Below are 13,420 nucleotides of genomic sequence, written 5' to 3'. Positions count from 1 at the left end.
ATGGAATTAAGTAAGTGAAACCCCCATTCTCAATAGTTGAGGTGGTCAGTTATGAACACTCATAAATAGCAGTGATTATTCAATTACTTAATTTACAAATATGAAATAAGCAAGCAACATGAATGAATAGACAAATGCCTTAATGCCTAGATGTGATACGTGTTGAATCTACTTCCTATTTGAAAATGGAACTCTACACAAACTAGAAACAAATCATTGAACAATAACTTCTAAAGAATTAAATGCATTTTTGAGAATTTTGTTTAGTTTGGAGGTTTAAGTATTTCTTTTGTTTTTGCTTTTGTTGTTTTCTAAACACCTACTAATTAAGAAATTATTACAGAGACTTAAGATGCTTTTAAGAGAGGAAAAATACCTAAAATTTATCTTTGCATTCCCAAAAGAAACTCTTAAATGAGTTCAACTCTTTTATCCACCGAGTTTGTAATTATAAGCACAAGAAGATTTATAAATGCTCAAGGCATAGTCAACGAAAACAGTCATCTTTTTCACTGATGTTCTCTCAGTGTGCATGTGTGTGTGTTTTGGGAAGGAATGCATATCTTTACAGGTAGGACAACACCCTGCCAATGTATATTTCATTTCTGTTTCAGTCTGCCATAATGCACACACACTTCCCATTTGTTTTCACGTGCTTTTTGTTCATCTAAAAACATGCAAGTGCTCATCCAAAACACTCATATTTCACACTAACCCCAAACAGAATGACTCTGGAAATGAGTCAGCAAATCTGCAATTCTGAATTAACCTTGATACTGCTTCCTATCTATTTATACACCAATGATTCAAACAAATTGTGTGAGGATTTAAAAATGTGAAAAAGCATGTCTTATCATCCATATCAAAAATTAATTTGTAATGGCAGGATAAATACAAGTTTACCAATGCCCATGTTTATAGGCTGATGATCCATAAACATCTCATTGTGCCACTTCATTTTCCAATTAATTACTGAAATTAAAATACAATGCAAATACACTGCAAATATACTCTGAGGATATCAACTGTCAGCATAAGATTGGTCACTTAAGAATGAGAAAACTCGAAGTAGACATAAGATTTGAACTTCAGTATCATTCTATTACATCAGTTTTAACTAAATTAAATTGTTAAATTTTAAGAAACATTTACCTGCCCCACTAAGTTTATCCGTATCCAGGCAATAAGCTACGATGTAATGTCATCTTTACCAGGAGATACACCTTACTTACAATGCAAGGCATTGTTTAAAAGCTGCATGTAAAAACTTTTCTTAGAAGTCAAATTATATGGTGATTAAACTAGAGTTCTTTATATAAAGAAGCCCTTTTGTAAAGAGAAATTGTTTTTAAGTGATCCACTTGTCCCTAATATTTTCTTTCTAGTTTAAGAGACAAAGTTTCCTTATAATGGTGCATATATTTACTTCTCAAGCTCATTAAGAAGTAATCAAGACATGGAAAAATCATTAACTTTACCTTCCCATTACTCCATTATGCCCCCTCCAAAGACAAGCTTCATGGCCAATGACCAATCTCATGATAGTAACACAACCAAACCTTCTTTTTAAATGACTTGCATCTCTTGTACAGAATTGGGCAGCCAAGACTGCCTACAGCAATGGGGTAGGGATGGGGGCAGCATCTCCACAGCTCTTGGAAAGAGTGAGTGAAGGTTCAACCTTGGAAAGGCACCAGCCAGGAAGCCTCAACACAACAGGTGAATTGGCTTCTCTGGGCCTCCACCTCCCAACAACAGAGAAAGCAGTAACCGCCCATCTTTCCCAACCTTTTTATTTTCACCTGTGCTTAAAAGAATATTGCATGCATTTGAAGTCAAGCTTTGGGAGTCAATTTTCAGCACTATGAAAAAAGGATTAAGATAAAATAGGAATCCAACAGGTAAATTCCCAAATACAATATTGAAAAGTACCCCTTCTTGTCACTGCTAAAACTGGCAACCTCCTCCACTACTGCTTGGAGTTGGCTGAAGACTCTAGAGCACCTTTCAAACAAAGCAAAAACCCTCAGATATTTTCAATGAAAACAAAACCCCACAGTTTATAAAATCAATTGTTTTAGCTCCAACTCAACCACAGGTAACATAAAAGGATAGTGGAGTTGTTTTTGTTTTTTATTCTTTAAGAAATGATTTTTCTCTCTTAAGTTCAAAGTGGTTTCAGATCCAAGATGCAGAAAATTAACTCTTCGAAAAGGTTTAAAAGCTCTGGTTTAGCACTGCCTCAGCAAATGTAGCGGACGTTATGCTTTAGAAACCAAGAATGTTCAAACACATCTGTACATTTTAAAAAGGTACTTTCAAACAATCAGAAAGATGTCTCTTGCAATGTAAGAGAGCATATTATTTGGAATATGTATAAGGGAGTTTGATGACAGTGTTGGTGGATTTTGAGTAGAAAGGGAATCAGCTGATGCATTTTAGATGCAAAGAAGTGTCACAGATTCAGGCCCCCAATACGATGGGAAAAATACTCAAGGTAAAGTCAGGCATATTTGTAGCCATTTGGGCAAACCAGCATCAAGCCTGTTTAGGAACATCATACTTCTTTTTTAATGTTATTGGTTTTTCATAGAAATATTCATTTCTTCTTGTATATAACCTATTAACTGGATACAAAATCCTTTTGGCAACCATTCCACAGACAAGCTCTAGCAGGAAACAGCACACCACTAAGAGAATGCTCAGGTTTAAGATGAAAGACTCCTAAAATGGTTCTATTTTTTATCTCCAATACCCACAGATTTCCCCTTGACAACTCAGGGTCCTAAGGAATTACCGTTCCTCTCCCTCCCATAACCCCTCATCCCCAACCTTCTTCACATTGACTGATAACTGTGTAGAATAAAAACAGATGAAGAACCCCACATCATGATTTTGGGTCCAACATTTGCTCCTTCTCCAAACCCACTCCCTACCTAGCACCTGCACTTTCTTACATGGCTGGAAAGCCCATCATCATTCATAACTGTCTACTGAGTTTCCCAGCCCAAGCAGCACCCCAGCACGTACTGACCCACCGTTCATGCCACTGTAGACATTCCGGTGATGGGGTGACCCGTCCTCCTGCGCCTGCCGTCTGAGGGTGCCCTCCCTGCTGCCTCCGCCACTGCCTCCACCTCCTCCACCGCCTCCTCCGTGTTTGTGATCAGGGCTCCCTCCATAATGTTGTTTGAGGTGCTCCGGGCTGGTGCCCCTGGCTCTGGGGAGATGCTCTAGGCTCCCCCCGAGGGCGTGTTTCTGAAGATGCTCCGGGCTCCCTCCACTGTGCCTGGCGTGTTCAGGGCTGCTCCCTGACCGGTGCTTCTGGAAGTGTTCCGGGCTCCCACTCAGCACGTGCTTAGGCAGTGTTTCGGGGCTGCTCCCTGGATGCGGGTGCCTTTGCTGTTCGGGGCTGCCCTTGCACAAGGGTTTGTGGTGCTCCGGGCTAGGTCCTTTGAGTGCTTTGGGGTGATCTGGGGTCCCACAGGCCCTGGGTTTCTGTGGATGCTCGGGGCTGGCGCTCCTGTGCTTGGAGTGCTCTGGGCTGCCCTCGCTCCGGGGCTTCTGCAGGTGCTCCGGGCTGCCACTGCTCGCATGGTGCTTGTGGTGGTCTGGGCTGTCAGTGCTGCCAGTGCTGGAGGTGCTGCTGCCGTCACCCACATCCCGCACGTAGGGTGTGGTGGAGGCTGTGAGTTGGCACAGGCTGGCCTGGCTGTCGATGGAGCAGCGGCTGCCCGCGCAGCCCGTACCCTTCTCCTCATCTAGAAGCACACAGAGCTCCTTGAGCTCCATGTTCTCCTTCACCACTTCCTCCTGCTTGACCTCCAGCTCCTTCAGCTTCTGCAGGTATAAGGCCACTTCCTTGTGCATCACCCCGGCAGTGTAGCGACCCAGTCTCTGCCACTCCCGGGACACCCTCTTGCCTTTCTGCCGGTCATCATCCAGGAAACAGCAGAGGTCCCTCAGTTCCTGGTTGTCCTCCTGGAGTTTCTGGTTGATATCCTGAAAAGACAGACACAACCATTCAAGGGAAGTACGCATCTGAGGTGTCAGCAGGCTCAGACTTCCTGGAAAGGGAGAGCCTGCAACTGCTGAATTATCTGTGAGGTTAGCGGAGGAGGTAAGGGAGTAGGAGGAAACTAAAGATTTGTAGCTGTCCATAAAAATTAAACTAACTTAAGTATCAGTTCTATCCCTGCACAATACTTTACTTGCATTATGTCGTCTAATTTTTACCCACACATTTAGGGGATAATAATTATTATGGCTCTTATACAGAAGAGGAAACCGGACCTCACAAAGCTTCACTTGTCCAAGGTCACCCAGTCAGTAGTTAGGGAGCAACCAGCTCATTAACAAGAAATCAGTCACTAGAAAAAAAAAACAAGACTCCCCGGCCCCACCCTCAAGAAAGAAAAATAACTGCTTGTGACCTATGAAATGCTTAAAAGCTCTGAGACAACAGACCTTTCAACAGAGTAAACAGCAAGCACTGCTTAGATCTTCAGCCCTGACATGGAATATGCAGCCCCAATTCCCCTGGTGGGAAAGGCACAATTGCCCTCTAGTGGCATTTCAGCCCTGCACATCCAACCCCTACTTGCCACACCTACCTGAACATCGCCCTGGCATCTCTCACTTATCTCAAGCAACCTGAGTCTTAAATTAAGAGACCTCTCTCCCCAAACTGCACCTCTCAGCAAATGCCACCTCTTTCTGTTCCACTGTTCTTTATATGAATCTGGGGTCATCCCTGGCATTTCCTTCTCCTTCAACCTTCCATTTCCAAACCAAATAAGGCTTTGGAGCTCTACCTCCAAAATTTAGCTCATCTTGTCATTCCCATGTTTGAAATCTTTTAATCTCATGGCCCTTAGGATACAATGCAAAATCCTTTAAGTCAAAGTCACACAAGGCCCCAGATGCATTGACTCAGCCTACTTCCCCTGCGTGAATGATGATTCATTTGTTTATTCACAAATATTCAGTAAGCATTTATTACTGTACCGCATACCAGTCCAGGTGGTAGGGATATATCAGTGGACACAGCAAAGACCTTGATACCGTACAGCTTTTATTGTGGTGGGAAAGACTGGCAAAAAAACATGTATAGAACATAACGTCATGCAGTGAAAAGTTCTGGAAAGAAAATTGAAGCAGGTTAAAGAACACTCTTTTTCAAGAGAAGATACCTCTACAGAGAAGGGAAACATTTGAGCAGAGACCTGGGTGGAATGAAGGAGCCAACATTTGAGTGAAGATGATCCCAGGCAGGGAGAGGGTAAGTATAAAAGCCCTGAGACCAGCATGAGAGCAAGAGCTCAAATACAGGGAGGTCACCATGCCTAAAGAACAGAGAGCAAGTCAACAGACATGGGAAAGGGGGTCTGAGAGGCATCAGAGCCTAGAATATGCAGGCCATGGTCAGCGACAGTAAAGGCTTTGGGTTGTTAGGGAGCTAAGGATAGAGCAGTAACATTACATGATTCCTTTTGTAAAGAGCCTCCATAGTTGTGTGGAAAACAGACTAGCTGGGGTAGGGGAGGAAAGAAGGGAGGGTCAGGATAAAGTGGAAGCTGCAAGATCAACAAGGAGGCTCCTGGGCTGGTCCAGGTAGAGGGAGATGATGGTGGTTTGGATGTGTGGTAGCAGTGGAGAAGGTGGGAACACCCCTCGACATCATGCACTGAGGCTGTGTTTCAGGTCCTCAAAGGGCAAGGCCTTTCCCTCTTTCACTTGGAATGTTCTCCCCAGCCTTCTAGAAAACCATCAGGTCTCATTTTATAAGTCACTTCCCCATAGACACCGTTCTATAGAAGGTCCACCCCCAATTTATGATCTACTATCATCCCTTAGACTTACTACAATTTGTAAGCACAAATGTGTGAGTGTGATCATTCATTATAGACTACATCTTCTCTAGAATCACAAGAACAGAGACCTCATCTATTTGCTTCGGTGTATCGAGAACACAGCACTCCCAGTGTAGATACCTGAAGCCAATAAATTTTTTAAATGACTAGTGGAGTTGCCACCTATTCTCCATTTATGCATACAGTAAGGGGCCAGCAGTTCCTTGAAGCACTGTAGTTTGGTAAGGATGAAACAGGGGCAGCTACAGGGCTGCTACCTAAGATTTCACTGCTTCAAAAAGCCTGGAAATCTTTGGTCTTGCGAACCAATCCAGAACTAGAGGTACTCAGAAAGGGGACTGCATTCACTTAGACTCAACATAGACTCAACATATGCCCCTAACATAGACTAAAAAACAAATTAGAAAACACCTGTCAACCATATCCTCCACTTCCTGACAGTCATGGGAGTGAATTTGTGGGTCTTAGGAAGAAGCTTATGCAGCTTCGTTTCTAACTCCAGTTCTAACTCTTGGCATCACCAACAATTCTGTTTCTTTGTTTCTAATTCCCACCTCTCCTTTTTGCTTCACATTGCCACTTTCTGATTTCAGGCCTAACCTTTGCCAATAGCCTCCCAGGCAGCCTCCCTGCCTTCGTTTGCCCCATCCACTCCTTCCCCTCACGCACTCCGACACAAGCACTCCGCAATCAGACTGACCTTCAAAAATACTCCCTGCTAAAGATGGCAACAACAGAAACTGGGGGCGATTAGGGGGGTAGGAAGGGAGGTAAGGGTTAAAAAACTATCGGATACTATGCTCAGTACCTGGGTGATGGGATGAATCATACCCAAACCTCAGCATCACACAGTGTACTCAGGTAACAAACACGCACACGTACTCCCAAAATCTAAAATAAAAGTTGAAATTTAAAACAAACAAACAAAAAACAACACCAGCTGGGCACAATGGCTCATATCTGTAATTCCAACACTTTGGGAGGCCGAGGTGGGTGGATCACTTGAGGTCAGGAGTTCAAGACCAATGTGGCCAACGTGGTGAAACCTGTCTCTACTAAAAATACAAACATTAGCCAGGCATGGTGGCACGTGCCTGTAATCCCAGGTACCCAGGAACCTGAGGCAGGAGAATCACCTGAACCTGGGAGGAGGAGGTTGCAGTGAGCCAAGATCACGATACACTACAGCCTGGGCAACAGAGTGAGATCTTGTCTCAAAAACAAGAACAAAAACAAACAAACAAGAAAAAACATCAAAAGTACCCCTGCATGTTTTGCCTCTCCTGTTTATCAATCCCCATCACCTTTCCTTTGCCAGGGAAAATGAATAAACCCCTCAGCCAGGCCTGAAAGGCTTTCCCCTGCCCTTCCACCTTTAGCTGTCAGCTAATGATGAACTACGATTATGTCTGTGCATTCCAACTAGAAAATGTCATCTTCTACCCCATATGAACCTAAAAGGAGAGATTCCTCTGCGAAGTTTCCCCTGGCACAGAACAGTACCCATGGATGAATGAATGAAGTAACTTTCCCACTCACTGTTTAAGGCCTGTATCACACTCTAGCTAGAACAATCAGTGGGCATCCATTTTTTTCTCCTTTCTAATGTGGACATCTTAGCTTCTGGAGGGCAGGGTCTATTCCAAAAGTTTTTCTTTGAATATGCAACATATCTGGCATGGTGTCTTGCATACAGTGGACACTCAATATGTGTTTATGGACTGATCAACCATATAAAGCCCCAGGCCTCTGGCCAAAACAGGCTACAGCTATAGCTATTGAGAAGAATTTCTTATTGTTTTCAGCAAGCACTAGCTACGTCAGAGTCTACAGTACTAAGAGAATAAACTATCCCTTGATATTGATGCTTTAGAGGAAATCAGAAGCTGTGGATATTTGGAGAAAACAATAATACACAAAATTAATCTTTCTAAGCTCCAAAAATTATTCAACATTTAGTTTAATCCTGCTATTTGATAGAAAGTTCAAGTCATGTTCTCTTTCATCTAAATAAATTTTCATATGAAAATAATTCCCTTTGACTATCCTACAGCTATTTCTGATTTCTCTAGAGCTGGAAAGTAAACAGGACTGGTGCTACCCAGGGCTTCACGAAGCTAATGTCTTTTCCAAAAGGAGTGAAACATACACTTCTCAGCACTCCAGATGGAGGAGATAGGAGCGGGTACTGGCCCATTTCCTTTTCTATATCACAGTTCCTTCTTTCTATTATTAGTTTTCTTGAGAATATTATTTACTATTCAGTTCTGAGCTATTTCCTTCGCCTTCTGATGAACAGCTAAGCAGCCAGCTTGATAATAACCTTGTGATCCAGCTTCTTCAAACCTGCCTCATTAAGACTTGGGCTTTCTTTTGCAAAACACTAGGTGTCCTTTTAACATTGCCATAGGCCACCAGATATTATCCAAGTGTCTAAGTGGACTTTAAAAACTTTAAGTCCACTTCGTAGCACACCAACTAGTATTTCAATCTTATGCCTGAAGACTATCAAGTACTGTATCTACAGTTAAATAATTGTTTTAATTTGTTATTTTGCTTCATTGCAGAGCAGGGTGGTGGGCAGGTGGGTGGTTGGGTTAGGAATCAATGAGGGAAATTAATGCAATGCAGAAAACAAATCTACAGAGATTTATCCCCAAATCAGCCCCCAACCGGGATACTGGGTCAGAGCAGCCTGAAGTGTTGGTATATGCTCAGCAGTCGGAAGACATGGTTCTCAGGAATCCAGTTCCTTACAACATAACCCTAACTAGAATCTCCCTTCTCCACCCCTTCCAGGACCACACATCCTAAGCAAAGAATGTCAACTAGCCAAAAGAAAAGGAAAGCAGGCCGATTTTGAACACTTTATGTCTGTCTGACCTTGAGAAAACTATCTAACCTCACTGGGGTTTCTTCATCTAGGGTATATTTCATCCTCATAAAACCTCATGTGAATTAAAATCTCCATGAGCAGATGAGGAAACCAAGGGACAGAGAGTTTAACAGTTTGCCAAAGCTGCCCAAATTGTCAGAATTCAAGTCCTTTATCTTTCCACTTCTCGGGGCCCCTACACTGCCCTGCCTCCTAAATATTTAAACACAAACAAGTCAATCAGTGCTAGGACCCGGCTACAGGCCCCTGAGAAGTAAAGAACTGATGCTGTCATCTCCTGTGTCCACAGCTACAATAACACCTAGTAGCCTTACAAATATTTAGATGCAATTTCAAAGTCAGCTCATAAAAAGAGGCATAAAAAAGAAAAAGTATCATGGTCTTAATTCCCCCACATATGTAGTTCTCAGAGAGTACCAAGCCCTCAGATGCACCCCCCTCCATAACAACAACAACAACAACAACAACAAAACCAGTTCTTCTTTTCTTCCAGTTAAGCCAAAATAAATAAACGTACCTATCATTTATTCAGTCAACCACATTTATGGATTACTATGGTGTCCAAGGAAGCTCTAAGCCAAAATAAAACAGGGAAGGAGCGGGTACTGGCCCATTTCCTTTTCTATATCACAGCTGGCCTCTCCGAAGAGTAAAACCACAGCACATTCAGGGCTGAGTCAGAAGCCTGAGAGTCTGCTCCTTGCAGCAGCACAGGGATGACAAGAGAAGAGTAGAGGCTGCATCAGAAAGCAACCTGCCCCCATCATTTCTGAACTTGATAAGGAAGTAGACTGGAAAGTCTTTTAATGCCGGGTCATGAATCTAGATCACGAGGAGACTTTCCTACTTGGGTGTAAGTGCCCTTAGCTGACCTAATAGCTACTTCTCTACATGAAGCTACTGGAATGAAGCCCAGGCACTCTACCATCCCACTCTACCACCTCCCTCCCCTACCCACACATAGACCCTCACACACAGTCAATCCACACAAACTAAAGGAAATTTCAAGAGTTTCTGAGCTATTATTTTGATGCTCCATACTATTAAAACATTTAATAGTAACTCTTCCAACTCTTCTAAATCACACGATGGTTCAGACCATGGAAGAAGCTCAAATTAGAGGGTGACAAACTAATGTCCCCTTGTCCAGCTCTGCCTAAGAAACCAAAATCTTGGAGACACACAGCCATAGATTTGTAAGTCCTTTCCTGATGACAGTAACTACTATTTTATAGTCAAGTATTAAACCTTCCCCCACATAATCATAACTTGTCATAACACCCTCAGAAATAGTTATCATTGCGTTGTATTGGTGAATAAAATGAGGATCTGAGAAAGTAATTACCCAAGCTCACCCTCCTGGCAAATGAGGTTTCTAGAATTCACTCATCTCTGAGATCATCTTCCTACTACACTAGCCTGCCTCTATTCCCCAAAGAGCCTGGCACTTAATAAATACTGTTAGTAATGAATTAAACCAAAAGAGAGAGCAAGCCCTGGGATTTTTCTGACTGGAGGAATATTCCTACCTGCACCCACTCTAGGGACTATATGACAATGAGTTCCGGCCTCAGGAGAAGGCCATCTCCACCTGAACTGGGCCCAGCACGTAGGTGAGCCTTGGGCATTCCACCCTTCCCACTCTTCCTTGCCCCGGAACCCAGAGCTGGAGCACTGAGGCAATTCAGGAACAGCATCTACTGCCTGATATGTGGGGATGGGAGTGGAAAGGGGAAAAGAACAGCTTGTGCCTTCGGGAATTTGCTCCTGAAGTCCCTGCACTGATCTCATTTGTGTCTGGCTTCCTATAAACAAAGCAGAACAATGAGAGGAAGGAATACCAGGAGGCACCAGCGCTTGCTGGAAGGAGAGGAAGTTTGCGGTGCTCCCCAGCAGGGCGGTTCCCGGCCACCCGTGTACTGCAGCTGGGCAGGCACACTGCTCCAGACCTGGCTCTCTCCAAGGAGAAAAGAAAGTTAGTGAGCTTGGGGGGACGGGGGCCGTTTCCCCTCTTTTCCTAGAAGAGGGTGGCAGGGGGGCTGGCTCAAAAAGAAAGATCACTGACCAACACCTGGGGTACCCTGTCAAAACCCTGCTCCTTCCACACTGAGTCTCTTTGCTCCTCCCCTTTCCCCCAGTCAACCTAGGGTTAAATGGGAAGGGGAGTAAGGCAACTCCAGGCGACGCCTTCCAAACTCTGGAAGAGGGAAAGCACAGGAGTCGGTAGAAGCGTGAAGGCAGAGCTTGAACTCCTATGTACCCGGTGACACAAGACAGCTCTGAGGGTGGCGCCCGCTGCTTCTCCCGGGCACCCCGCCAGCCGCTCTCCCTGGTAGTGGCGTCCTTTCCTCGCCCTCTGCCCGCCCAAGAGCTGCTGGCCCAGAGCAGCCGCATCCCCGACCCTCCAAGGCGAAGATCTCCTGGACTCACCCCCTCACTGGCCTTTCTCCCTGACTGACTGAAACCCGGCTCCCCAAGCACTGATTTTCCAACCTCCCTAAGAAATCAAAGGTTGGCGTGCCCTTCACCTCCCTGCCTGCTTTCCAGTGTCCTCCGCGTCCGCGCCTCCCGCCGCAGTGCACCGCGAACAGCCAGACACTGGCGCGCCCCGTGTTGGGGAGAAGAGGGGAGCAGACGCCTCCAAAGTTTGGAAAAGTTTCACAGGGACTGGGGGCAGGGGGTGCCGACCGGGAGAAGGGAAGGATCACCTGTTGAGGGAGGGAGGGAAAGTTTGCCTGGCCCCGCCTCCCCGGGGCACCCCGCTCCCAGCCACCCCGCGCCTCCCCACCTGGCCCGCGCTCACCTTGAGGCCGCGGATCTCGCCGAGGTGCAGCTGCAGGCGGCGGTTCACCTCGCGGATGAGGTTGCTGTGGTCCAGCATCGCGCTCACCTTCTCCGCCTCGGCGCGCCGCAGGCTGCGGATCAGCTCCTCCTTGCTCCACTGCAGCAGCTCCTCGTCTGACACTTTGGACAGGTCCTCCACGGGCGCGGCCGCGGACGAGCCGGCCGCGGCTGGGGAACAACTTTCCGCCGCCGCCGCCGCGCCTCCGGCCGCCTTCGACATGGTATCCGCGCGGTGGCAGGTGCAAGTGGGTGGAAGAGGCGAGGCGACTCCCGAAGGCGCGGGCGCGGCGGGGCCGCCTCCGCCCACACCCCTGTGCGCTCCGGCGAGTCAGCGGCACCGCCCAGGGGCCGCTGGGTTAGGGCGGCGGGGGTCGCGCTGGGTGGCCATCCTACCTTGCCATCCCCGCGCGCGCGACCGCGCTCCCCAAGGGCCCGGCAGCCAGCCGCTCGCTGCTACTGAGGCCCGTCCCAACTCCAAGCAAGTCCATGGTGAGGGGCGCTGGGGAGCCCGGGGCAGCCGCGGGAAAACCTCGGGGACGGCGGGGGAGCTGCACCCCCGTTCCCCTGCCCTCTCCTCCGCCCTAAGCCGAGACTGTCGCCCCCCGCACTCTCTGCCTTGCACACAGGCGTGCACGCACACGCACTTTCCTCCCCCTTGCCCAGCTGCAGCCCCCGGCTTCTCCCCTCTCCTCGCGTGGAGGGCGCGCCGGGCTCCGCGGCGCCTCCCCGGCTACTCTAGCGACGCCGCGGTGGCTGCCCGAAGGCTGCTGTGCTCCTCCTGTCGCCTTTGCTGCGCCCGCGGCCGCTCCTAGGCTGCTCCGGGAAGCCTTCGATTTGCAGAGCCGAGTCGAGAAGGGGTGGAGGGTGGGGGACCGGCTGGAGGAGGAGCCTGGAGCTGGGGCCACCCGTAACCCGCAGCAGCTCCCACATGGGCTGGACGCAGCTGCCACTCGACCGCTGTCCGGGTCCCCGAGGTGCGCTCCCCGCTGTCCAGCCCGGGAGGGCTGGGGGCGCGGCTCCTTCTGCTCCCGGGTGCGGGTGGGGCTGGAATGGGAGGAAAGTGCGGAGCTGTGGCCGCCCGGGCTTTGGGAGGCTCGCGCGCGCCACCGTGTGGCGGAAGAAGCTCCCTCCTCTGTCCTCTGTCCTGGTGACCGCGCTTGTCACCAGGCGGGGGAAATAGCTGCTGACCCAAATGCGAGGTGCTTGGTATTTGGAGGGATAGGGCATCAGGAAAGATAGGGTAGCAGGACCTGAGGGATAACCAGTTGTTTGCACTTCGGAGAATGGGAGAAGCAGCAAATGGCAAAAACGGAGGTTGGGGGAAGGGGTAGCTTGAGAAAATCCAAATGGTCTGAAAAGGGGGAAAAGAGGCTTCAGGGCACTGCTCTTTAGGGACTACCCATCCCCACCTCCCACCCTCGCCCCACCCCTAGGCCTTTGTCTTTTCTAAAAACCCACTACTCTATGAAGAAGCTTCGGGAGAAGGTACTGGATCTTTTAAAATTTTATTTGAAAAATATCAAAGCCTTTAGGCGAAAATAAAATACCTTCATCTCCTGCTTCCTGAAACCTGGATTTTAAGGTCAGCACAGTCACCTCCCCTCAGAGCAAAGCAAGCCCCCTCAGGCAAGCCGAAATGCCAGCCAAGGAGATTTCCATTTTCTTCTATGCCGCAGGCTGCCAGGCGTTTACTGGGTCGGCTTTTTTATGATGGTTATTTCTGGAAGGAGGAAGTCTGAGTCCCTGGCTTCTATCTTTGGGCTATCCTCTTGTAAAGTTGGGTGGAATCCTCTCTGGGCTGAAAACA

At 47.4% G+C, this 13,420-nt stretch overlaps 1 protein-coding gene across 6 annotated transcripts in view; it reads right to left on the bottom strand.

The window, feature by feature from the left end:
• The window catches only part of CCDC85A (coiled-coil domain containing 85A), a 196,663-nt gene extending 183,756 nt beyond the window's left edge, over nt 1-12,907 (bottom strand). For 2 of the 6 annotated variants that reach the window (XM_038006971.2, XM_038006972.2), the window contains exons 1-2: nt 11,573-12,891; nt 3,039-4,002 (exon numbers count right to left, since the gene is read on the bottom strand). In XM_038006971.2, coding sequence (XP_037862899.1) covers nt 3,039-4,002; nt 11,573-11,833 — 1,225 coding nt within the window. In that variant the 5' untranslated portion in view covers nt 11,834-12,891. Of the gene's footprint in view, nt 1-3,038; nt 4,003-11,572 lie in introns of all 6 variants that reach the window. The other 4 variants (XM_038006968.2, XM_007970557.3, XM_038006969.2 and 1 more) reach the window with 4 other exon arrangements.
• Between the last annotated feature and the right edge of the window lie 513 nt (nt 12,908-13,420).

The sequence above is a fragment of the Chlorocebus sabaeus genome, chromosome 14 (genome assembly GCF_047675955.1).
Source record: "Chlorocebus sabaeus isolate Y175 chromosome 14, mChlSab1.0.hap1, whole genome shotgun sequence".
Taxonomy (NCBI): Eukaryota; Metazoa; Chordata; class Mammalia; order Primates; family Cercopithecidae; genus Chlorocebus; species Chlorocebus sabaeus.
The sequence above is the reverse complement of the archived record's forward strand: the minus strand, read 5'-3'. Positions and strand labels throughout refer to the sequence as shown.